The sequence below is a fragment of the Hypanus sabinus genome, chromosome 13 (genome assembly GCF_030144855.1).
Source record: "Hypanus sabinus isolate sHypSab1 chromosome 13, sHypSab1.hap1, whole genome shotgun sequence".
In the NCBI taxonomy this organism is placed as follows: Eukaryota; Metazoa; Chordata; class Chondrichthyes; order Myliobatiformes; family Dasyatidae; genus Hypanus; species Hypanus sabinus.
The window spans coordinates 87,905,206-87,932,566 of record NC_082718.1 but is presented as its reverse complement, the minus strand read 5'-3'; the positions used below and the strand labels follow the sequence as shown (position 1 = coordinate 87,932,566).

Here is a 27,361-nt window from a genome sequence, read left to right as displayed (position 1 = left end):
CTGGCTGGATACGAACCTGGGACCGCTCGCCTCGGAGTCCGCTGCAGATGCCGTTACACCACTGTCCGGCATTTATACATATAACCCATGATGATTTATTTAAATGAAACAACAATGCTTCATCAGCCAGTAGATATACAAGATTACTCAAATATTACTAAAACATTAAATACACAGCACACATAAGACTGGCTTACTGTGGTCGCTAAGTTACACTTCTGATAGCAGGGTAAACCCTTCATTTTTCAGACTGGCACACAATGTACTAATCTGGCTGTGTGCATTGAAAACATGTTTCAGGGATGAATATTTATTATTTTGTATCCTCGTATTCCACTTTAAGCTGAAGTCCAAGTTCCTGCTCTTTGTACAGTCTTTTGGGCCAGAACCTCATCTTTCGGTGAGCTCTGAAGGTACGCCAGTACCTTGATTAAGATGTAAAATTTAGAGAGCAATGGGATTGTTAAGTACTTGCAGATAAATGTAAAAAGTCATGCACTCCCATTGTTGGAAATCTGAAACAATAAGAAATATAATTAGTGTCAGAAAGACTCAGAAGGTCAGTCAGCATCCATGGTGTGAACTGATGTGTAGAGGGATCAGCGGTATTAACTCCTGGGTGGCTAGTTGGTGAGTCATCTTGTTTGCATACCCAACAGCTCGAGGTCCGAAGGTTTATGGATTAAAGCTCAATCTGACCCTGAGTAGGATTGACCTAGGGGAGGGGTAATGTTGGGTGAAGGAGAGGACACATCCCACACCTGTCCATGGACCCAAGCAATTTTAAAATAGTCTAATTTTGGTTCCCTTTGAATGTACCATGAGGATTTGAACTTATGTACTCTGTGTAATAGGCACTCTCTCTACATCAAAGATTCCCACCCTGGCATCCATAGACCCTTTGCCTTAGTCCATGGCATAAAAATATTGGTAACCCCTGATCTACATTATTAACCCAACAATGAAACATTACATCATTATGCCCACTCCTACGCCTCCACAGCATCTGACCTCACCCAGTCTCTGAAATACACACACTTGGGTCTCCCAAGCTTCACAGAATGCTTCCTGTATCTACTCTGAACCAACATATGATGTTTGGTGCAGAATAAAACTTATTTAAGAGGGAAGAAGTTATTTCTTAAACTAAACCTAATACAGTTTCATCATCTTTTACTCATTCGGTTTGTTAGCATAAATAATATGGCCACTTACATCTTATTGATTCAGTTTATTATAATAAAACCTGCAGGAATATTTGTGCTTCAGTGATCTGAGGGTACCTTGAAACATTTTCACCGCTTTAAATTTTTGTATATGCCTCCAGAATCTAGCTTACTATTACTTCTTATCCTGCCTCATTTATTAATGCACAATTCAAACATGCAATTTTAGAGCTTGCATTTCTAAAAATTAAATTAAAATTTGTGACCTTGTTCCTGTGTAGATTCTTAACTTTGAGCTTTCTATGCATCATCTTTGCTGCACAAGGTGGCATCTGCCGTAAGCTTTTTTTGGACACCATTATGAAGATGTGGTTCAGGACTACTGTAGCCATTCCCTTGGTGCTTGTTGTTAGCAGTGATCTCATTCAATTTTTTTTAGGTTAATTCCCTCCTTTTCCTACCCCATGGATATCACCCCCTGGGTGATAGTTGTGAAACCTGCTTAGCCTCTGCCTCTGGGATGGTGGATTTGGGTGGAGAGCCCAGATTGGCCCCCCTCTACATTTTCTCCTTTATCCCTGCGGTGCTTTCCTAGGCTATGTTCCCCTGGAAACCAGCCCAAGATCAGGACCTGAGGATATGACCTTTCCCATAATTCATGCCGCTGCTGCTTCCCATGGAGCAGCACAACTCCCAAGTTTTAACATTTCACCTTGTCATAAACAGGAACCCCAATTCACCAAATTAATTGGCTCACACATTATCTGTAAAAATAAAGGTCACTCCCTTTTTAATATATTAGCATCTGATATATTTTCTATTCTTATTTGAATTCTGTTCTTATTTGTGTATTTGAAGACACTGGAGTGCATGATCTAGGTGTGTGTTGTGTGTGCACAGGGTAGTTCACCCTGGAACTGGAAGTGACAGTGAGCCAGATGTGTGTGCTCAGGGTAGTTCACCCTGGAACTGGAAGTGACAGTGAGCCAGATGTGTGTGCACAGGGTAGTTCACCCTGGAACTGGAAGTGACAGTGAGCCAGATGTGTGTGCTCAGGGTAGTTCACCCTGGAACTGGAAGTGACAGTGAGCCAGATGTGTGTGCTCAGGGTAGTTCACCCTGGAACTGGAAGTGACAGTGAGCCAGATGTGTGTGCTCAGGTCCAGCTGAGGCCATGAGTTGGTTGCCCTCGCTCAATTTGAGCTGAAGCCATGACTGAAATGTCCTGTAACTAAATATGTGTTACTGCTTTTGCACACACTGTCTTTATTAAGAACAAACATAACAGTATAAACCGGTGGATTTGAACAATGAATGAACATGTACATTATAGACTTTCATTGAAATTAGTATCTCCAACAGACAAAAAAGCAAGAGTACGAGGATCTTAAGTGGAGACTATCTACAATGAATAATGTCTTTTTATTGATTTGAAAGGAGAATCTCTTTCAAAGGGGGTCCCTCAGAAGCCAATGTGCGGGAGTGCAGCCAGGAGATGTTACAGTCCTACCTGACCGATGTGATGGATGCCATTGTGGGTTCGGTAGAGCAGTGCCCCTCTGTTATGCGGGTGGTATTCAAACAGTTACATAAACGTGTGGAAGAGCAGTTTCCAGAAGCTGAGAATGAGGTGAGTCCCAGCAAAATATGGAGAAATTCCTATCAAGTGGGCAATTTCAGCCGAAGCTTCATAAGTCATTTGTCAGACCACACTTGGGAGAATTGTGAGCAGTCTTTGGGCTCCATATCTAAGGAAGGATGTACTGGCATTGAAGAGGGCCCAGAGGAAGTTCATGACGAATGAGAAGGTTAACATGTGAGGGGTGTTTGATGGCTCTGGACCTGTATTCACTGGAATTTAGAAGAATGAGGGGGGATCTCATTGAAACCTATTGAATATTGAAAGACCTAGATAAAGCGGTTGTGGGGAGGGTGTTTCCTATAATGGGTGGGGGGGGGGTCTAAGACCAGAGGGCACAGCCTCAGAATACTAGGATATCCCTTTACAACAGAAATGAAGAGGAACTTCTTTAGCCAGAGGATGGCAAATCTGTGAAAGTCACTTCTACAGACGGCTGCAAAGGCCAAGTCATTGGATACATGTAAGGCAGAGGTTGATAGGTTCTTAATTACTACGGACATTAGAAGTTACAGGGAGAAGGTGGGAGAATGGGCTTGGGAGGGATAATAAATCAGCAATGATGGAATAATGGAGCAAACTCAGTTTGCCAAATGACCTAATACTGCTCCTATGTCTTATGGTCCCTTGGTCCTGACATTGAGGGAGACCCAAGTGAGTGGATGAATAAACAATGAAGTTGACCCTGCCGGTGGATAACTAAAGAATGGAGTGTGAGTGAATGGGTAGACAGTTGGATGACCCCAGTGCTCAGGTAGTTAAACTTCGAGGTGACCCACTAAACGAATAATCAAGAGAGGATCTCGTGTCCTACCCTCGATCTCGACAATTTTCAATTTGCTCTTGATCTCCTTGACAACTTTAATTTCTCCTACCCTGGTCACTTTATTTTACCATGGATGTCCAGTTACTATACACTTCTATACTCCCATCAAGAAGACCTCAAAACTCTCCACTTCTTTCTTGACGAAGAGACTCAGCCGGTTCCACTCCACCACCACACTCCTCCATCTGGTTGAACTGGGTCCTCAACCTCAACAATTTCTCTTTTGGCTCCTCCCACTTTCTCCAAACTCGCGGTGGGGCCGTGGGCAGCCATGTGGGCCCAGCTATGCCTGTCTTTTTGTTGGCTCTGTGGAACAGTACAAGTTCCAAACTTCCCCTGGTAATGCCCCACAACTCTTTCTGCACTACATTGACGACTGCATCAGTGCTGCATCTTGCACCTGTGCTGAGCTCACCAATTTCATCAACTTCGCCTCCATCTTCTACCCTGTCTTTAAATTTGCTTGGTCCATTTATGATATCTCTCTCCTCTTCTTGATCTCTCTGTCTGGAGACAAACTATCTACTGATATCTTTTATAAATCCACTGATTCCCAGTGCTCTCATAACCATTCCTCTTCCTATTCTATCTCTTGTAAAAACGCCATTCCCTTTTCTCAGTTCCTTCATCTTTGCTGCACCTGTTCCCAAGATGAAACTTTCCAGGACATCAGAAATATCTAACCTTCTTCTAAGAATGGGTTCCCCTACCTTCACCAGTGGTGCTGCCCTCATCCACATCTGCTCTATTTCCTGGACATCCGTGCTCACCCTATCTTCCCACCGCCTTAACAGGGATAGAGTTCCTCTTGTCTTCACCTACCACACCAGGAGCCTCCGCATCCAACACATCATTCTACACAACTTTTGCCATTTTCAATGGACCCTACCACTAAACATATCATTCCCACCCCCCCACCCCACTTTTCATTGAATTGGCTCTCTCCATGATTTTCTTGTTCATTCATCTTTCCCCACTGAACTCCCTCCTGGCACTAACCCTTGCAGGCAGCAGAGGTGCAAACCTGCCCATTCACCACCCTCCTTCACCTGCCCATTCACCATCCTCCTTCACCTGCCCATTCACCACCCTCCTACAGCTGGCCATTCACCACCCTCCTTCACCTGCCCATTCACCATCCTCCTACACCTGCCCATTCACCATCCTCCTACACCTGCCCATTCACCACCCTCCTTCACCTGCCCATTCACCACCCTCCTTCACCTGCCCATTCACCATCCTCCTACACCTGCCCATTCACCATCCTCCTTCACCTGCCCATTCACCATCCTCCTTCACCTTACCATTCACCACCCTCCTTCACCTGCCCATTCACCATCCTCCTACACCTGCCCATTCATCATCCTCCTACACCTGCCCATTCACCACCCTCCTTCACCTGCCCATTCACCACCCTCCTTCACCTGCCCATTCACCATCCTCCTATACCTGCCCATTCACCATCCTCCTTCACCTGCCCATTCACCATCCTCCTTCACCTTACCATTCACCATCCTCCTTCACCTGCCCATTCACCACCCTCCTTCACCTGCCCATTCACCATCCTCCTTCACCTGCCCATTCACTGCTCCTACACCTGCCCATTCACCATCCTCCTTCACCTGCCCATTCACCATCCTCCTACACCTGCCCATTCCACATCCTCCTTCACCTTACCATTCACCATCCTCCTACACCTGCCCATTCACCATCCTCCTTCACCTGCCCATTCACCATCCTCCTTCACCTTACCATTCACCATCCTCCTTCACCTGCCCATTCACCACCCTCCTTCACCTGCCCATTCACCATCCTCCTTCACCTGCCCATTCACTGCTCCTACACCTGCCCATTCACCATCCTCCTTCACCTGCCCATTCACCATCCTCCTACACCTGCCCATTCACTCTCCTCCTACACCTGCCCATTCACCATCCTCCTTCACCTGCCCATTCACCATCCTCCTTCACCTTACCATTCACCATCCTCCTTCACCTGCCCATTCACCACCCTCCTTCACCTGCCCATTCACCATCCTCCTTCACCTGCCCATTCACTCTGCTCCTACACCTGCCCATTCACCATCCTCCTTCACCTGCCCATTCACCACCCTCCTTCACCTGCCCATTCACCATCCTCCTTCACCTGCCCATTCACCATCCTCCTTCACCGTACCATTCACCATCCTCCTACACCTGCCCATTCATCATCCTCCTTCACCTTACCATTCACCATCCTCCGACACCTGCCCATTCACCATCCTCCTTCACCTGCCCATTCACCATCCTCCTTCACCTGCCCATTCACTCTGCTCCTACACCTGCCCAGTCACCATCCTCCTTCACCTGCCCATTCACCATCCTCCTTCACCTGCCCATTCACCATCCTCCTTCACCTGCCCATTCACCACCCTCCTTCACCTGCCCATTCACCATCCTCCTTCACCTGACCATTCAACATCCTCCTTCACCTTACCATTCACCATCCTCCTTCACCTGCCCATTCACTCTCCTCCTACACCTGCCCATTCACCCTCCTCCTTCACCTGCCCATTCACCCTCCTCCTTCACCTGCCCATTCACCATCTTCCTTCACCTGCCCATTCACCATCCTCCTTCACCTGCCCATTCACCACCCTCCTTCACCTGCCCATTCACCACCCTCCTTCACCTGCCCATTCACCATCCTCCTTCACCTTACCATTCACCATCCTCCTTCACCTGCCCATTCACCACCCTCCTTCACCTGCCCATTCACCATCCTCCTTCACCTTACCATTCACCATCCTCCTTCACCTTACCATTCACCACCCTCCTTCACCTGCCCATTCACCATCCTCCTACACCTGCCCATTCATCATCCTCCTACACCTGCCCATTCACCACCCTCCTTCACCTGCCCATTCACCACCCTCCTTCACCTGCCCATTCACCACCCTCCTTCACCTGCCCATTCACCATCCTCCTATACCTGCCCATTCACCATCCTCCTTCACCTGCCCATTCACCATCCTCCTTCACCTTACCATTCACCATCCTCCTTCACCTGCCCATTCACCACCCTCCTTCACCTGCCCATTCACCATCCTCCTTCACCTGCCCATTCACTGCTCCTACACCTGCCCATTCACCATCCTCCTTCACCTGCCCATTCACCATCCTCCTACACCTGCCCATTCCACATCCTCCTTCACCTTACCATTCACCATCCTCCTACACCTGCCCATTCACCATCCTCCTTCACCTGCCCATTCACCATCCTCCTTCACCTTACCATTCACCATCCTCCTTCACCTGCCCATTCACCACCCTCCTTCACCTGCCCATTCACCATCCTCCTTCACCTGCCCATTCACTGCTCCTACACCTGCCCATTCACCATCCTCCTTCACCTGCCCATTCACCATCCTCCTACACCTGCCCATTCACTCTCCTCCTACACCTGCCCATTCACCATCCTCCTTCACCTGCCCATTCACCATCCTCCTTCACCTTACCATTCACCATCCTCCTTCACCTGCCCATTCACCACCCTCCTTCACCTGCCCATTCACCATCCTCCTTCACCTGCCCATTCACTCTGCTCCTACACCTGCCCATTCACCATCCTCCTTCACCTGCCCATTCACCACCCTCCTTCACCTGTCCATTCACCATCCTCCTTCACCTGCCCATTCACCATCCTCCTTCACCTTACCATTCACCATCCTCCTTCACCTGCCCATTCACCATCCTCCTTCACCTTACCATTCACCATCCTCCGACACCTGCCCATTCACCATCCTCCTTCACCTGCCCATTCACCATCCTCCTTCACCTGCCCATTCACTCTGCTCCTACACCTGCCCAGTCACCATCCTCCTTCACCTGCCCATTCACCATCCTCCTTCACCTGCCCATTCACCATCCTCCTTCACCTGCCCATTCACCACCCTCCTTCACCTGCCCATTCACCATCCTCCTTCACCTGCCCATTCAACATCCTCCTTCACCTTACCATTCACCATCCTCCTTCACCTGCCCATTCACTCTCCTCCTACACCTGCCCATTCACCCTCCTCCTTCACCTGCCCATTCACCCTCCTCCTTCACCTGCCCATTCACCATCTTCCTTCACCTGCCCATTCACCATCCTCCTTCACCTGCCCATTCACCACCCTCCTTCACCTGCCCATTCACCACCCTCCTTCACCTGCCCATTCACCATCCTCCTTCACCTTACCATTCACCATCCTCCTTCACCTGCCCATTCACCACCCTCCTTCACCTGCCCATTCACCATCCTCCTTCACCTTACCATTCACCATCCTCCTTCACCTGCCCATTCACCACCCTCCTTCACCTGCCCATTCACCACCCTCCTTCACCTGCCCATTCACCATCCTCCTTCACCTTACCATTCACCATCCTCCTTCACCTGCCCATTCACCACCCTCCTTCACCTGCCCATTCACCATCCTCCTTCACCTGCCCATTCACCATCCTCCTACACCTGCCCATTCACCATCCTCCTTCACCTGCCCATTCACCCTCCTCCTTCACCTGCCCATTCACCATCCTCCTTCACCTGCCCATTCACCATCCTCCTTCACCTGCCCATTCACCATCCTCCTTCACCTTACCATTCACCATCCTCCTTCACCTGCCCATTCACCACCCTCCTTCACCTGCCCATTCACCATCCTCCTTCACCTGCCCATTCACCATCCTCCTACACCTGCCCATTCACCATCCTCCTACACCTGCCCATTCACCATCCTCCTTCACCTGCCCATTCACCATCCTCCTTCACCTTACCATTCACCATCCTCCTTCACCTGCCCATTCACCACCCTCCTTCACCTGCCCATTCACCATCCTCCTTCACCTGCCCATTCACTGCTCCTACACCTGCCCATTCACCATCCTCCTTCACCTGCCCATTCACCATCCTCCTACACCTGCCCATTCACCATCCTCCTACACCTGCCCATTCCACATCCTCCTTCACCTTACCATTCACCATCCTCCTACACCTGCCCATTCACCATCCTCCTTCACCTGCCCATTCACCATCCTCCTTCACCTTACCATTCACCATCCTCCTTCACCTGCCCATTCACCACCCTCCTTCACCTGCCCATTCACCATCCTCCTTCACCTGCCCATTCACTGCTCCTACACCTGCCCATTCACCATCCTCCTTCACCTGCCCATTCACCATCCTCCTACACCTGCCCATTCACTCTCCTCCTACACCTGCCCATTCACCATCCTCCTTCACCTGCCCATTCACCATCCTCCTTCACCTTACCATTCACCATCCTCCTTCACCTGCCCATTCACCACCCTCCTTCACCTGCCCATTCACCATCCTCCTTCACCTGCCCATTCACTCTGCTCCTACATCTGCCCATTCACCATCCTCCTTCACCTGCCCATTCACCACCCTCCTTCACCTGCCCATTCACCATCCTCCTTCACCTGCCCATTCACCATCCTCCTTCACCTTACCATTCACCATCCTCCTTCACCTGCCCATTCACCATCCTCCTTCACCTTACCATTCACCATCCTCCTTCACCTGCCCATTCACTCTGCTCCTACACCTGCCCATTCACCATCCTCCTTCACCTGCCCATTCACTCTGCTCCTACACCTGCCCATTCACCATCCTCCGACACCTGCCCATTCACCATCCTCCTTCACCTGCCCATTCACCATCCTCCTTCACCTGCCCATTCACTCTGCTCCTACACCTGCCCATTCACCATCCTCCTTCACCTGCCCATTCACCATCCTCCTTCACCTGCCCATTCACCACCCTCCTTCACCTGCCCATTCACCATCCTCCTTCACCTGCCCATTCAACATCCTCCTTCACCTTACCATTCACCATCCTCCTTCACCTGCCCATTCACTCTCCTCCTACACCTGCCCATTCACCCTCCTCCTTCACCTGCCCATTCACCCTCCTCCTTCACCTGCCCATTCACCATCTTCCTTCACCTGCCCATTCACCATCCTCCTTCACCTGCCCATTCACCACCCTCCTTCACCTGCCCATTCACCACCCTCCTTCACCTGCCCATTCACCATCCTCCTTCACCTTACCATTCACCATCCTCCTTCACCTGCCCATTCACCACCCTCCTTCACCTGCCCATTCACCATCCTCCTTCACCTGCCCATTCACCATCCTCCTACACCTGCCCATTCACCATCCTCCTTCACCTTACCATTCACCATCCTCCTTCACCTGCCCATTCACCATCCTCCTACACCTGCCCATTCACCATCCTCCTTCACCTGCCCATTCACCATCCTCCTACACCTGCCCATTCACCATCCTCCTTCACCTTACCATTCACCATCCTCCTACACCTGCCCATTCACCATCCTCCTTCACCTGCCCATTCACCATCCTCCTTCACCTTACCATTCACCATCCTCCTACACCTGCCCATTCACCATCCTCCTTCACCTGCCCATTCACCATCCTCCTTCACCTGCCCATTCACCATCCTCCTTCACCTGCCCATTCACCACCCTCCTTCACCTGCCCATTCACCATCCTCCTTCACCTGCCCATTCACCATCCTCCTTCACCTTACCATTCACCATCCTCCTTCACCTGCCCATTCACTCTGCTCCTACACCTGCCCATTCACCATCCTCCGACACCTGCCCATTCACCATCCTCCTTCACCTGCCCATTCACCATCCTCCTTCACCTGCCCATTCACTCTGCTCCTACACCTGCCCATTCACCATCCTCCTTCACCTGCCCATTCACCATCCTCCTTCACCTGCCCATTCACCACCCTCCTTCACCTGCCCATTCAACATCCTCCTTCACCTTACCATTCACCATCCTCCTTCACCTGCCCATTCACTCTCCTCCTACACCTGCCCATTCACCCTCCTCCTTCACCTGCCCATTCACCCTCCTCCTTCACCTGCCCATTCACCATCTTCCTTCACCTGCCCATTCACCATCTTCCTTCACCTGCCCATTCACCATCCTCCTTCACCTGCCCATTCACCATCCTCCTTCACCTGCCCATTCACCCTCCTCCTTCACCTGCCCATTCACCATCCTCCTTCACCTGCCCATTCACCATCCTCCTTCACCTGCCCATTCACCACCCTCCTTCACCTGCCCATTCACCACCCTCCTTCACCTGCCCATTCACCATCCTCCTTCACCTTACCATTCACCATCCTCCTTCACCTGCCCATTCACCACCCTCCTTCACCTGCCCATTCACCATCCTCCTTCACCTGCCCATTCACCATCCTCCTACACCTGCCCATTCACCATCCTCCTTCACCTTACCATTCACCATCCTCCTTCACCTGCCCATTCACCATCCTCCTACACCTGCCCATTCACCATCCTCCTACACCTGCCCATTCACCATCCTCCTTCACCTGCCCATTCACCATCCTCCTACACCTGCCCATTCACCATCCTCCTTCACCTTACCATTCACCATCCTCCTTCACCTGCCCATTCACCATCCTCCTTCACCTGCCCATTCACCATCCTCCTTCACCTTACCATTCACCATCCTCCTTCACCTGCCCATTCACCACCCTCCTTCACCTGCCCATTCACCATCCTCCTTCACCTGCCCATTCACTGCTCCTACACCTGCCCATTCACCATCCTCCTTCACCTGCCCATTCACCATCCTCCTACACCTGCCCATTCACTCTCCTCCTACACCTGCCCATTCACCATCCTCCTTCACCTGCCCATTCACCATCCTCCTTCACCTGCCCATTCACCATCCTCCTTCACCTGCCCATTCACCATCCTCCTTCACCTGCCCATTCACCATCTTCCTTCACCTGCCCATTCACCATCTTCCTTCACCTGCCTATTCACCATCCTCCTTCACCTGCCCATTCACCCTCCTCCTTCACCTCCATTCAGGGTCCCAAACAGTCCTTCCAGGTGAGGCAACACTCCACCTATTGGTGTCGTCTGCTGTGTGCGGCCTCCCCTACATTGGTGAGACCTGGCACAGATCGGAGGACTGGTTTGTTGAGCTCATCAGCTCCATCCACAAAAAGCAGAGTGTCCCAGTGGCCACCCATCTTGATTCCTATCCCCACTCCTGTTCTGACATGTCGATCTGTGGCCTCTGCTTTTATCACGATGGGTCTACAGTCAAGTTGGAGGAACATCACCTCCTTCTAGGTAGCCTCCACCCTAATTTCCAGTAATTTATTTCCCCCCCCCATCCTACTTCCCTCTTCTTCATTTCCCCACTCTGGCCTCTTACGTCTTTTCCTCATCTGCCTATCACCACTCTCTGGTGCCCCTCCTCCTTCTGTTGCTCCCATGATCCACTCTCCTCGCCTATCAGATTCTCCTCTTCTCCAGACCTTTACCTCCCAGTTTCACCTATCCAGCTAGCCTCATTCCCCTCCCCTACCCTCTTATTCTGGCATCTTCCCTCATCAGTCCTGATGAAGGGTCTTGGCCTGAAACTTCGACAATTTATTTGTTTCCATAGACGCTGCCTAACCTGCTGAGTTCCTCCAGCATGCTATGCTTTTGTAACCTCTTGAAATTAATTGGAAATTTTTATTGCACCAAAAATTGATAAAGATTTGATTGAAACAATGATACTGGATTACAGTGATTTAAGTTGCTGCACATGGCAACCACCTCCTAATTAACTTTGGCTGACTTCATGAACAAGTTCCCTTCATCCTACTGATCCCCTCTATCCAAGCCCCATTCCCCTCATCTCATTTCCTACCAAAGTTCAAGCACTGGTGGAATGTATAAGAGGAACGACTTGGTTAGCTATATTCCTGTCTCCTCTTAACCCTGCACCTCCTGCTCTCGACTGCTCGCACCACCGCCCTATGCCGAGTTCCCACCTCCCATTCTTGCATTGTGACCCCACAGTTTGAGTTCAGGACCACGTGTGGGTGGAGGGCCAGGTCATCTTATCACATACTTGCAAGGAACCAAAGTCCAGAAAAGAAAACCCCTCCAAAACAAGTTTGAAAATTACTCACAGTGTTTCCATTTGTCCTTGGAAATAGTTCAGCCTTAGTGAACAGTGCCTAACAACAGAATTGACAGGGGAGAGAATAATGAGCAGAGTGAGATTTGTTTTCTTTTTCAAATCCCCAGGTGTAGGAAATCCCAATGATTATCAGAGTGCAGCATAAGCTGTTAATTGACTTCCTAAATAACAATAATAATAATAAATACTTTATTGATCCCGACTGGGAAATTCTTTTGTTACAGCAGCAACATTTAAAAAAAAACACTTAGCAGTGTGCAGACTTAACTGATAATAAAGTACAGAATAATAAGACACACAATAATAATTTACCGATGTGCAATAATAACATATGAAATAATAAAACAGAGGCTATTGTACTATGGCGTGTGTTCCTCAACCTGGCAGGGGTTCCCAACCTGGAGTCCACCGACACCTTGCTTAATGCTATCGGTCCATGGTTTAAAGAAATGTTTGGAAACCCAGCGGAGGATCCTTTTTTGTTAAGGGCATGAGATGATCTCATCCTGGATAATTTCCTCGTGAATATCTTGATCTTGGGCATTTCAATGTGTCACTTATGACAAATTTTATTGTGGAGTTGGTGATTACTCCTGAAAGCAGCCAGCAAAAGGAATGGAGCCAATGGAGACACTTCACTGTTGCTCTGACAGCTCAAGGCTTGAGAAGGATCTGAGATGAATTTCTGTAGAGCTTTTAATATGGCAGAGATCCTGAAGAAATGCATAAAGAAAGCAACCAAGGACTGCATGGTGCAGTTTGAAGTGTATGTAAAATGGACCCGGTGGGGCTGGCGCCAACCATAGAGGAAGTCTGGTAGTGATGAAACTATGAGGAGAACTATATTGAAAACTATATCAGCAAGTTTGCTGACGATACTAAACTGGGTGGCAGTGTGACATGCGAAGAGGACGTTAGGAGAATACAGGGAGACTTGGATAGGCTGAGTGAGTGGGCAGATACTTGGCAGATGTCATTCAATGTGAATAAATGTGAAGTTATCCACTTTGGAAGCAGGAACAAGAGGGCAGAGTATTGTCTGAATGGTGTCGAGTTAGGTAAGGGAGAAATGCAAGGAGACCTAGGAGTCCTAGTTCACCAGTCAATGAAGGTGAATGAGCAAGTGCAACAGGCAGTGAAGAGGGCAAATGGAATGTTGGCCTTTGTTACAAGGGGAATTGAATACAAGAGCAAGGATGTTCTTTTGCATTTGTACAGGGCCCTGGTGAGACCACACCTGGAATATTGTGTACAGTTTTGGTCTCCAGGTTTAAGGAAGGACATTCTGGCAATTGAGGAAGTGCAGCGTAGATTCACTAGGTTGATTCCTGGGATGGCAGGGCTGTCTTACACAGAGAGATTGGAGAGATTGGGCTTGTACACGCTGGAATTGAGGAGATTGAGAGGGGATCTGATTGAAACGTTTAAGATAATTAAAGGATTTGATAGGATTGAGGCAGGAAATATGTTCCAGATGTTGGGAGAGTCCAGTACCAGAGGGCATGGATTGAGAATAAGAGGTCAGTTATTTAAAACAGAGTTGAGGAAGAGCTTCTTCTCCCAGAGAGTTGTGGAGGTGTGGAATGCACTGCCTCGGAAGACGGTGGAGGCCATTTCTCTGGTTGCTTTCAAGAAGGAGCTGGATAGATATCTGATGGATAGGGGAATCAAGGGATATGGGGACAAGGCAGGGACTGGGTATTGATAGTGAATGATCAGCCATGATCTCAGAATGGCGGTGCAGACTGGAGGGGCCGAATGGTCTACTTCTGCACCTATTGTCTATTGTCTATTGAGAAGAGTCAGGAGCATGGGGAATGAGTGAGATGAAGTTATGGCAGAGAGAGAGGCAGTATGGCAAAAATGTGATTAGGTTGATTTGGAGAGGAATGGGATTCAGAGAGTGAAATTCATGCTGGGATCAGATAAGACACCAAGGTTGTACAGCATGGAGCTCAGAATATGTAGAGTTAGTTTTAGTTAATCTGATGCAAAAGTAGTTGCAGTTTTGGTCACCTACCTACAGAAAATGTAACAATAAGATTGAAGGAATATAGAGAAAATTTACAAGGATGTTGCTGGGACTTGAGGGCTTGAGTTACAGAGGAAGAATGAATAGGTTTGTACTTTATTTGCTGGAGCAAAGCAGAATGAGGGGAGATTTGATAGAGGTATACAAAATTATGAGGGGTATAGATAGGGCAAATGCACGTAGGCTTTTTCCACTGAGGTTGAGTGAGACTAAAACTACAGGTCATGGGTTAAAGGTGAAATACTTAAGGGGAATATGAGGGGAACTCAGAGGGTGATGCAAACTGCCAGCAGAAGTGGTGGATTCAGGTTTGATTTCAACATTTCAGAGATGTTTGGGTAAGTACATAGATGGTAGGGGTATGGAGGGCAATGATTTGGATGAAACTAGGCAGAATAAGATTACAGCATGAACTAGAAGGGCAGAAGAGCCTGTTTCTGTGCTGCAGTCCTCCATGACACTGGAGTAAGTAAGTTAAGTAATGTTAAATATTAAGTCTTTCTGAGATATGTATACTTGGAAAACAAGTTATTGCAGCATTAAATTGAAATGATTATTTTGGTTTTGACACTTCTGAGTGAGTCATCATTACAATTTCTGCTGTCAGTTCTGGAAGCATGTACAGATTACCCAGTGAGTAACAAAGCCACATTCACTGTCATAACCAACTGTGAAAATGATTTCATAAATATTGTGTTTCAAACGCCAAATTATAGGTGTTCTGAGCTCCCAAACTCTGGGGAATTGAAAGTATACTTTAAAAGCTGAGAAGCTAATTCCTTGCACATCTGCTTTCATGTTGAAATGTTGGTGAAGCCCATTAATGGTACATAGTTTGTGAGTAGTGACAGCTTGTTCCAGTGTTGTCTTTGCATTCCTTTAATTTATGGCAAAATAGAACTAGACATGCACATGACAAAGGAAAGCGGGCAGACCTCCCAAACTACCTGACACTGGCGGGATATCTCTGTGAAGTAGATGGAGGGTAATTGGAGAGCTTCTTTCTCAAAGTCATTGGGCCAAGTGGTCTCATTCTGTTGAGTTTGGTTATATTTTCCTGTTTTGTCGAACAAAATTAAGAGAAGCAAGATGTTGCAGTATAAGTACACTTGAGTTCAAATGTGAATGTGGTTTGATAAGTTATGAATCTGCCACCAGAATATAAAGTTCTTCTGGAAAAAAAAATCGCTGCACTCAATTTGTTGCTGTAACTCTGAATGTTTTCAGAAGTTCAAAGGTTCATTTTATTATCAAAGTATGTGTGCAGAATACAACTCTGAGATTTGTCTTCTCCCGATAGCCAGAAAACACAGAAAACCATGGCGTGGTTGAAAGAAAGACGTCAATTCTGCCCGTCAAGCCATTGTTACATTGTGAAATTGATAGCAACTTTTGGGGACCTGATGTGCTGTTGAAAATGCAGAAACTGCTCTCAATGATACTCTACTCTCAAAAATGAAAATGCTCTTTAAATTATTGAATTGATATCAACTCAGTTATAGTTTACAAATCCCTGACTTTATGTACGTTCTCTACACGAGGACGAGCATTTAGAAGACTGATGCTTGCCGCTGCAAAGCTGCATACATCTTTTTCCACTTGGGAGCTCAGTTTGCAGTTGCAATTCTGACTGTGGGTTCCAAACAGTTCATGTAATAGAGCCCTGCTGAAACCTTTGGGACCTAAGTTCTCACTGTGGGAATTATTTAAAAGTAATGCATCACTGTGTGAAACGTAACTGCATTATTAGTGGCATATGAAGTCATTACTAATACTAAAGGCTGGTCTGACCCAGAAAAGTGCATTTTGGAAATGCCACATTGTCTCAGAATGAGTACTTCATTATTCCAGTTTAGTAGGAGAGTTTATCTTTTTTATCCCCAAAATTTATGTATAACATCTCAATTTCTACCTCAATTCTATTGAGTGTCTGAAATAGTTTGGAAATCATATTCTTTAATCGGTCCAGATGAAGGCTCTCAAGCTGAAACATGGCCTCCTCTGCTGCCACGATGAGGCCACTCTCAGGTTGGAGGAGCAACACCTTGTATTACATCTGGGTAGCCTCCAACCTGATGGGATACACATCAATTTCTTGAACTCCTGGTAATTGCCCCCCATCCCTTCACCATTCCCCATTCCCATTTCCCTCTCTCACTCTATCTCCTTACCTGCCCATCACCTCCCTCTGGTGCTCCTCCCCCTTCCATTTCTTCCAAGGTCTTCTACCCTCTCCTATCAGATTCCCCCTTCTCCAGCACTTAATCTCTTTCACCAATCAACTTCCCAGCTCTTTACTTCATTCCTCCCCCTCTCCTGTTTCACCTATCACCTGCCACCTTGTATTTCTTCCACCCTTCCCCCCATCTTCTTACTCTGACTTAACGTCTTTTTTCCCAGTCTCAATGAAGGGTCTCACCCCAAAACATCAACTGTTTACTCTTTTACATAATGTTTCCTGCCCTGCTGAGTTCCTCCAACATTTTGGATGTGTTGCCTGAAACGTTGGCTGTCCATTTCCCTCTCTAGATGCTGCCTACTTGGATGAGTTCCTCCAGCACCAAATGCACTAAATGCCGGAGGAACTCAGCAGGTCAGACAGAATCTATGGAAATGAATAAACAGTCGTCGTCTCAGGCTGAGATCCTTCCTCCAGCTTCTGTATGTGTTGCTCCAGATTTCAGCATCCGCAGTCTCTTATCCTTTAACTGTGAGTTTGCTGCATTCTTCATTGTTAATTCCAATTTACAGTGAAGCAGAATGCAATGAACTCCTGGAAAGGGGAAATTATCTTCATAGACTTCACTAGGGCTCCTTAGCAATGGCACCACTGAAAGATTTCCAGCCAGTGGATGGATGCAATTGGTTCATCTCACCTGGTGCACACAGTCTGAATGAGATCACATAACAACCACTCAGATCGTTCCCTCTTCTCGCTGTTGCCTTCAGGAAGAAGGTACAGGAGCCTCAGGACCCACACCACCAGGTTCAGTATTCCTCCTCCGTCAGACTTTTGAACCAAGCGGGATCACTTAATTCAGCTTCACTTGCCCCATCATTGTTTGCACAACTAATGGGCTTATTTTCTGTTCTGTTTTGTAACCTCAAAACATTACATGAATTCAAGAAACTCACAGGGGTCTGAAAATACGGTCTAGTTTGAGTTTACTTTAAGCAAGGCATGCATGAATCACATGGTAATGATGTATGCAATTAACATATTTTTACATATAACCAGTAATTATTTAGATGAACAAGAATGCTTAATCAAATAATATATATATACACAAGAGTACTCAAATATTATTGAACTATTAAATATACAACACTTTCTTCATCAGCTGTTCTTGATATTTATTGCTTATTTTTATTGTCGGCAGAGTTTGTTGTCTTCTGCACTCTGATTGAACAGCCGAGTTGGGCAGTCTTCCATTGACTCTGTAATGTCATTACTCTATAGATTTACTCAGTAGACCCACAAGAAAGTGAATCTCAGGGTTGTATATGGTGACATATGTGTACTTTGATAATAACTTTACTTTGAACTTTTAAACTTCAATAACAACTCAAGGCTGCTGCTAATTTCGCTTTACAAGCGGACAGTGGGCCGATGGATCTGACTGTGATATGTTCTTTCTAAAATTTTATTTCTAGGATGTAAAGTACTTGGCTATTAGCGGTTTCCTGTTTCTGAGGTTCTTTGCTCCAGCTATCTTAACACCAAAGCTCTTCAGTCTCCGAGATCATCACGCTGATAAAAGAACTGGGAGGACGCTGCTGCTTTTGGCAAAGGTGATTTTTTTTACCTCGCTCCTGAACTGATTACTGCGGAGAATCAGGTATTTGCAGATACAGTACGAATGTGAGCTATTGCCGACAGTGTGAGTAGCCTTCAGTGTAAAACACTGTTTGGGGTTACGAGTGAAATCTTGAGAAGTATTTGGTTGAGTTGTTGTTGCTCCTCTTTGCATCTTGTGGCACCCTTACTGTTTCTTCAGTATTTTGTCTGTTTTAAACGAGGCCAGTTGCTAGCGTTGACACTCAACAGGCACAGATGGAAAGTGTGCAAGGAGCCAGCCGGATTCACTCAATTCAAAGTCTGGTGCTGCTGCCACTACACCACCAGCTGGCTTGGTTGAGTAAGCAGTGATGAAAGCATATTCTGTGGTAATTTTTCACAATGGTATTTAACCAGTGTAACATTCCAAGAAATGCTGGTCCAGAATTGAGGAAATACTCAGCAGCAATGATCAGCGTGTCTAGTTTTGACTTCCTCATTTTTATTTTCTTCATAAAGTGGTGATCCTGGCAAACCACCTTTTATCTTTTTGACCTGTCCATAATGATGTTGCAGCTAAATAGGGTAAGTTGAAGAGGGCATGTTGTGTAAATGCACTGCTGAGAATTCTCTTCTGGTCAGATATAAGTAAAAGTAATATGAATGTTAACAACATTTTGGTGGCCTTCCTGTAGATTTTCAGGTGCTATTCCAAAAATATAACTCATATTGAACTTGCGCATTGCACGTACCATAGTCAGCATGCCTTTGAACTACACCACATTTCTTCACCAGTTATATTTACAGTTGGTGTCCATGGTGGAAAAAGGGTTCTCGGCTCCGGACGATAGAGGGTTGGGCATATTTTGCACTTGATCCGGCAGCACAAAAAAATACTCACCAAACTGCAATATAAGTTGAATTGGTGGTAGTATGGAGAAGGAGTTCATGGAAAGTGTTGTAATGTGGACAAAGTCACCAGAAAGACACAGCTGGGAGATATGAAGTAGTCTTTTAGTTGACAAAATGAGTCACAGCAGGCATCATATTGAGACCCTTTCGGGAGAAGAGGCCTGCTTGACCCAGCATTGCCTGGCATTTTATATGTTAAAAGATCACAGGGAAATTCTATATTTACAGTGCATCTACAATGCTTCCTTTGAATTACATATAGCTTTCACACCTCCTTCTTCGCACCAGCACTCCAGACAACCAAAATAAATGGCAATTCCGCATTTTCTGTTTTTTCAGTCAACAGCTCCAGGCACCTATTGTCCAGAGCTGCATTTTAAATTTAACCTACAGTCCATGCTCAGGTCTAAAGATTGGTAGCTGAAGGTAGTTGCTGAAGTTAACATTTTTCCCAAAAATGCCCTAACTGAAAGCTTGAGTTGGACCTCTTACACCATCCTCTGTTCAAAGTATGGTCTTCACCGTGTTAATGGCATACCAACACGCCTGGAGTATTTCGGACGTAAAGTCACAGAGTAATACAACAATGTAAACAGGCCCTTCAACCCAACCTAACTATGCTGGTCAATGTACCCTTCCTTCTAAGCTAGTCCCGTTTGCTCACATTTGACCCACATTCCTATCCACATACAGTACTATACCTACTCAAAGGTCTTTTGTATGTGGCTATTGTACATATTGGTTGGCAGGGAGGAGATACGTCTCTACCAAAGGAGGTGTCAGGTGCTTCTTCCCACCGCTAGCCTGCAGGTGACCCTTGGACAAAGTGTAGCACCTGCTTAGCACCCTGATCAGGATCACATGAAGCCATGGGAGCAGGTGGAGGTCTGTGCACATCACAAGTCCTGGTTATGCGACCACTGACACCAAGCAGACAATCTCTGAGGAGTATTGATAACGGCTGGGGTCACCCGTCTTGTACAAAGATTTACCAAGGACAGTCACGGTCACGGATAGAGATAGACTATGATACACCACATAATGATGATGATGATCGTTCATTGTCAAAATTCTAATTTTCTTTGCTTGTGCACTATTACTAGTCATTTGATAGGAGTTTCCCACCATTGATAAGCATGTAAATTCTTTTATTATATAAACCAGTGGCATGTGCTTTCATTCCTGCTGGAAGAGTTAGTACAGAAAGGCACTGAGAATATTGTATCTGCCTTGTGCGTTACTTTAATTAACTTTGATGCACTTGGTTTCAGGTCAGAGGATTTGCACTGTTACATCATTTTGTATTGTTTATTAAAAGTACTTCTGTTGCCGTGCTTCAGAGAGCATGCATTTCGGTGGCTTTGGGCATTCACCATCCTTTCAATAGGTTTCTACTGTTACACAAAGATAATTCTATCCCAGTTGTCATCCTTGATTAAATGGTCCAGTGGCAAACTGAATTTGCTGCTTCCTGTCTGCATTCATTATTCATTCGAGTTTCCATTGTGATTTCAGCAATTTACTGCTCAACCTGTATAGCAATGATACAATAAAAATGTTATTTCCAAGTTGCCTTGTGAACGAGTTTTAGCTGGTTCGGTTTCTTTTGGTTAATGTCAATAATAGAATAAAAATGCTGGAGAGAAAGTTCAGATTAATGTTTCAGGTAAGATCTTCTATCAGAGCAGCAGGCAAAAGCAGCAAAACTACTGATTAAGATAGAATGACGAGGGTTTGTATGCAGTAGGAGTTCAAAGTTAGAAGTGCATTCAATAGAGACAAGCTGCAGTTCAGATAGCCAATGAATTAATTTTAACATGAAAAATAGACGGAGTCTGTTTCATCCAGCCATTTGACGTTGGAGCGACAGGGTAGCATAGTGGTCAGTACAACACTTTATAGTACCGGAGACCCCAAGTTCAATTCCCACCGCCACCTGTAAGGCGCCACCATTCTCCCTGTGACCGCGTGGGTTTCCTCCAGTGCCCCTGTTTCCTCCCACAGTCCAAAATGTACCAGTTGGTAGGTTAATTGTTCATAGTAACTTGACCCAAGATTATGCTAGGGTTAAACGAGGAGTTACTGGATGGCATGGCTTGAATCTTTTACACTTGACCCTGTATCTACTGCCCTTTTACATTTGACCCTGTATCTACTGCCCTTTTACACTTGACCTTCTATCTACTGCCCTTTTCCATTTGACCTTGTATCTATGGTCCTCATTCTATTTCTCTGTCACTGCATGTGGTCTATAAAGTTAAACATTAATTCTGTCAGACACATGGATAAGCAAAAGGTATTCCAGCAGTGATGGGTTTATTTGTGTTTTAATCTTTCAGGCTGTGCAGAGTATCGGTAACCTGGGCCTTCAGCTGGGACACGGTAAAGAGCTCTGGATGACTCCCCTACACCCTTTCATTTTACAGAGTGTTAGCTGTGTGAAGGACTTCCTTGATAAGTTAATAGACATCGATAATGAAAATGGTGAGTCTTTTATTTATTTAAATGAAGACAATATGGTGCATGTTAAATTTAATTACATGCTCCGTAATTCGATTACCTTCTTACACAGCTGGTATTGTCCAGAGTATCAGTGAGCTGCAAGCACTCTGGGCTCAGATGTATAACCCTCCTCTATCGACACTGGGGCACAAATATCCTGGCAGAGGTTCCAGTGTGTTATTGTTTCACTGTTGGAGGCTTTGCTCTTTCAAAGGACATGCTTAATCTGCTGTTACTTCAAAGAGAAGGGAACTGTTCCTAATTTGTTCTTTGGAAAAGTATTTATTTGTCTTGTCATCATTTCACTGGATTTGTGCAAGCATGCTATGTATAAACTGGCTTTTGTGTTTCTTATATTACAGCAGAAATGCACTGCAAAAGTACTTTAGCTCCCCACAACATCCCAAAGCAGTCCCTCGAACCCCTCGGTTAATGGCATAAGAAAAGGTTGGGAACCCCTGTCCCAGAGGAACTCAGCAGGTCAGGCAGCATCTATGGAAAAGAATAAAGAGCTGACGTTTGAGGCCGAGACCCCTCATCAGGACTTGTTCCTTTCCACAGATGCTACCTGACCTGCCGAGTTCCTCTAGCATTTTGTGTGTGTTGTCCTGGATTTCCAGCATTTGCAGAATCACTGGTGTTTATCAGAGGTACTTTGCTGGCTGTAATGCATTTGGGATAAAGAAAACTGAAAGGTGATGTACCGTATAAGCACATTGTCCTTTCCAGTGTCTGTTCTGTGACATTAAATGGAGAGGACTCTTTTCAACCCCAGTGTATGGATGTTATCAATCAGGCCAGCATTTATTGCCCATCCGTTACAGTTCATCAAGCTGTAATACTGTCACACTAATTGCCACACCACTGTGGTGTCCCAAACAGAGACCGGAGAGATGGCAGATGCTGTAATCTGGAGAGAAAAGAAAACTGCTGAAGGAACTCAGCAAATTGAACAGCACGGATTTCCTTTTACAATAATCCAGCGTCCTTTTTCATGAGGGGTATGAAGATGAAGTTTCAAACAGCTACTAGGCAATATTTTTAGATGGTGGTTGGTAGATAGAATGGCTGCCAGAGAAGGCATTTATTTATTAGTAGTTACATTTAGATAATTCGCTGAGAAAATTAGCACACAGTAACATATTGGCATAAAATAGATTAAAAAAAAGTTGAACTCATAATCTCAGTAAAGTTGATATTCACACAGTCATCATCAGCTTCATTACGTGTCATGTCATATGACGTAGGTGACCATGGTCTGTTCGCGACCATGAACGCTCTTGGCAAATTTTTCTACATGAGTGTTTTGCCATTGCCTTCTTCTGGTCAGTGACAAGACAGGTGACCCCAGCCATTATCAGTGCTCTTCAGAGATTGTCTGCCTGGGGTCAGCGGTCACATAACCAGGGCTTGTGATAAGTACCAGCTGCTCATACGACCATCCACCACCTGCCCCCAAGGCTTCATGTGACCCTGATCGGGGGCCTAAGCAGGTGCTACACCTTGCTCAAGGGTGACCTGCAGGATAGTGGAGAGAAGGAGCGTCTTACACCTCCTTTGGTAGAGACGTATCTCCACCCCACCAACCACATTCACACAATAGTTACTTCAGATTCAAAAAATTCCAGCCCAGGAAGTGTTTGTTACCTTTACTATAACAGGGAACTGAATATTTATAACTGCTATGTATGAAATATTGCATTGCAAATTAAAATAGTGCTTTGTCACCAGAATTAATTGTAGCAGCAAAGTGATTTGATTATTGAACAAATGCACTTTGTATGGTTTGCTTTTGAGGAAATTTCTTGGCTTTCTTGTAAATAATTAATCATGAACGAGACATTCGCGTCTTTCCTACAGTGACAGCTCTAATTAGTTTCTAACAGTCACTGATTTCAGTGACCTGATTTATTGAACTGGGATAACAGCTCCGCATGTAAATAGGAATCCTTTCATTCTGAAGTGAAGTTTTCATTTACATCATTGGCAGTGACTGTCATTTCCTACTCAGGAAGCGGATGTCACAAACAATAAATATAATCCTTTTATTTAAAAAAATGTTTAAGGTGAGTTAAGGACATCACAGTAGCGTTGTGGTTAGCACGACGTCTTTACAGCTGGGGGTGTCAGAGTTTGGAGTTTAATTTCAGCTGTAAGGCGCCTGTACGTCCTCCCTGTGCAATGCGTGGGTTCCCCCAGGTGCTCAGGTTGCTTTCCACTGTCCAAAGACATGCCAGGTAGGTTAATTGGTTATTAGTCTTGTGATTAGGTAAGGGTTAAACCAGGGTTGCTGGGGTGCCGGGGGTTGAAGGGCCAGAAAGGCCTACTCCATGCTGTGTCTCTAAATAAACAAACAAAGGGACAAATAAATAAATAACATTTTTCTAAAACTGGAAATGAAAATCCCCACTGAATGTAACATCAATCCCTGACCAGCATGTGTAGGAAATTATTTAATAACTAATCTATTTTCCACAGTAAATTTCCCCGTAATCTCTAATCATTCTTCAAAACAATTTCTTGAAAAAAATCGTCAATATTTTTCGATAGTGGTTGGTAGATTTATAGGTTTACTTATCTATAGATTCACTTAGATGCAGAAAATTAGCACACAGTAACATATTGGCATGAAATAGATAAAAATAGTTGAACTCTTATATCCTCAGAAAGGCTGATATTTGCACAATAGTTATTTCAAATTCACAAAGTTCCAACACAGGAAATGCTTAGTACCTTTAAAGGTTCAAAGGTTCATTTATCATCAAAGTATGTATGCAGAGTACAACTCTGAGATTCTTCTTCTGCACATAGCCATGGAACAGAGAAAAGTCTTGGAAGCCAGTTTAGAGAGGAACAGCAAACTCACACCCCTGGACGAAGAAGAAGAACAACACGATCCTCAGCTTCTCAATGCCCCCCTCCTCTGTGCAAAACACAACAAGAACATCGTCCCCCAAACCCCCCTCTCCGCGCACACAGAAACTAACAAAAAAAACGCAACAAGAAGATCAGTCCCCCCTCCCACAAACCCCTCATACAACATACCACAAGAAGATCATCCTCCAAATCCCATTCCCTGCACACAAAAACAAACGAGAAAGAACATGTGGAAACACAGAATATAAAAAATTTATGAAAATAATATCCATAGTCCAAATCCATAACTGCTGAGATCCTCAGTTACATCCCCCAACATCAACGACAGAGAAAGACCCGAAGGCGTAGCCTCCGGGCGCGGCGATAGGCCGCACAGGTTCCCCCCTCCAGCAGCAGAGCAGTCCCACCAGCAATCAGAAGGTAGACAGTCGGCCTGTTACCGTAACAGCGTTCGTCTCCAGAATTAATTGTAGCAGCAAAGCGATTTGATTATTGAACAAATGCACTTTGTATGGTTTGCTTTTGAGGAAATTTCTTGGCTTTCTTGTAAATAATTAATCATGAACAAGACATTCACGTCTTTCCTACAGTGACAGTTCTAATTAGTTTCTAGCAGTTGCTGATTTCAGTGGCCTGATTGGTTGAACTGGGGTAACAGCTCTGCATGTTATTTGTCACAAAGTAAGAAGTTCCTAAATAGGAGCTCCTTCCGGTCTGAAGTAAAGTTTTCACTTACATCGTTGGCAGTGACTGTTATTTCCTACTCAGGAAGCAGACGTCTCAAACAATAAATATAAGCTTTTCCTTTTACAAAGATTCAAGGTGCATTAAGAACACCACAGTAGGGTTGTGGTTAGTGCGATGCTTTTACAGCTGGGGGTGTCAGAGTTCGGGGTTTAATTCCGTTTGAAAGGAGTTTGTACATCCTCCCTGTGGAATGTGTGGGTTTCCACAGGTGCTTAGGTTTCTCCCCACTGTCCAAAGACTGTCCCTTCATTAGGTTGGGGTTGTTGAGGGTTACTGGGGTGGTGCAGTTCAAAGGGCCTACTCTGTGCTGTATCTCTGAATAAACAAACAGACAAATAAATAAATGTAATTTTCCTAAAATTAGAAATGAAAATCTCCACCAAATGCAACATCAATCCTCGGCAAACATGCTAGAAATTACTTAATAACTAAACTATTTTTCAAGTAAATTTCCCCATAACTCTCTAATCATTTTTCATAACTATTTCTTGAAACAAGTCTTGTGCTGGGAATTTTTTTATCCACAATATTGCGCTTGAATCAAATGAGATGCATGCTGCATGTGCAGTATGCAAACAGCTTTACATACACAATGATCAAATTCAGGTTTATTCATATTCACCACTTGATGTGGATTTTACAGTGCCAGACATCAATATTTCATTTTACTCATGTGGCATAATCCCCTAGAAATCAATCTTCCCAAAATATTTTATTGGGAGGGTTGAGGTAGCAGAGGACTTTGGGCAATTTGCATTTCCAGGTACCAGTATTAAATAAGTAATATATTTTACTTACTTTAAAGTCAAGTTCCCCTGATGTCATGGCAGCTGATTTTCAGAGGAGACGCTGAAGTGGAATAAGGACCATTTAGAGCCAGTGTTCCCAAACTTTGGTCCTTGGACCCCTTGGTTAATGGTGGGGGAACCATGGCATAAAACAGGATGGGAGCCCTTGATTTCAATCAAACATCTTGGAAAGGATCCCTGCCACCTTTATATTTTCATTAACGAATCATCAGAGGTCCCTATGTAAATTGGTACGCCACCCTCCAACACTGTGGGATAGGATTATTTTAGAGGGATAAGAGTAATTTTGGAAGAGATGTGAGGAGGCGAGATGGTGCACAGCTCTGCACTGTAGAAGTGAGTCATAGATTCACAGAACGTAGAAAAGCACGGCACAGAAACAGAACGTAGAAAAGCACGGCACAGAAACAGGTCTTTCAACCCATCTAGTCCATATAAGCTGCCTACTCCCATCGACCTGCACCGGGACCATTGTCCTCCATAGCCCTCCCATCCATGTACCTATCCAAACTTCGCTTAAATGTTGAAATCGAGCTCGCATGCGCCACTTTTGCTGGCAGCTCTTTCCACACTCCTATGACCCTTTGAGTGAAGAAGTTTCCCCTCATGTTACCCTTAAACTTTTCACCTTTCACCCTTAGCCCATGACCTCTTGTAGTCCCAGCCAACCTCAGTGGAAAAAGCCTGCTTGCATTTACCCTGTCTATACCCTTCATAGTTTTCCATACCTCTATCTAATCTCCTGTCTATCTTCTACATGACTGGAAGATGCTCATGACTTTCCTTATGATTTGGAAGGAAGCCATTTCAGACTATTGATTCTATGACAGCCCACAAGCCAATTCCATTCCCCAAAAGTTCTGTGATCTTCCATCTACCATTTATATGAACAAGTTATAAAGGCAAAAATTCTGTGCACTATTTCACATTCTTTTCGACGATCAAGTTGTTGAATCCTGATGCAGAAGTGGAAAAACTAAATGTTTTAATTTAAAAAGATTTGAGATTACTAGGATTGTTTGTTGTTTTTACAATGGTCGAG

General features: G+C 45.5%; 1 protein-coding gene across 1 annotated transcript in view; it reads left to right on the top strand.

Moving 5' to 3' along the window:
- The window catches only part of LOC132404080 (rasGAP-activating-like protein 1), a 272,887-nt gene that overhangs the window by 198,415 nt on the left and 47,111 nt on the right, over positions 1 to 27,361 (top strand). Inside the window, exons 14-16 of the mRNA XM_059988090.1 lie at positions 2,604 to 2,796; positions 18,349 to 18,486; positions 21,724 to 21,868. Coding sequence (XP_059844073.1) covers positions 2,604 to 2,796; positions 18,349 to 18,486; positions 21,724 to 21,868 — 476 coding nt within the window. The remainder of the gene's footprint in view (positions 1 to 2,603; positions 2,797 to 18,348; positions 18,487 to 21,723; positions 21,869 to 27,361) is intronic.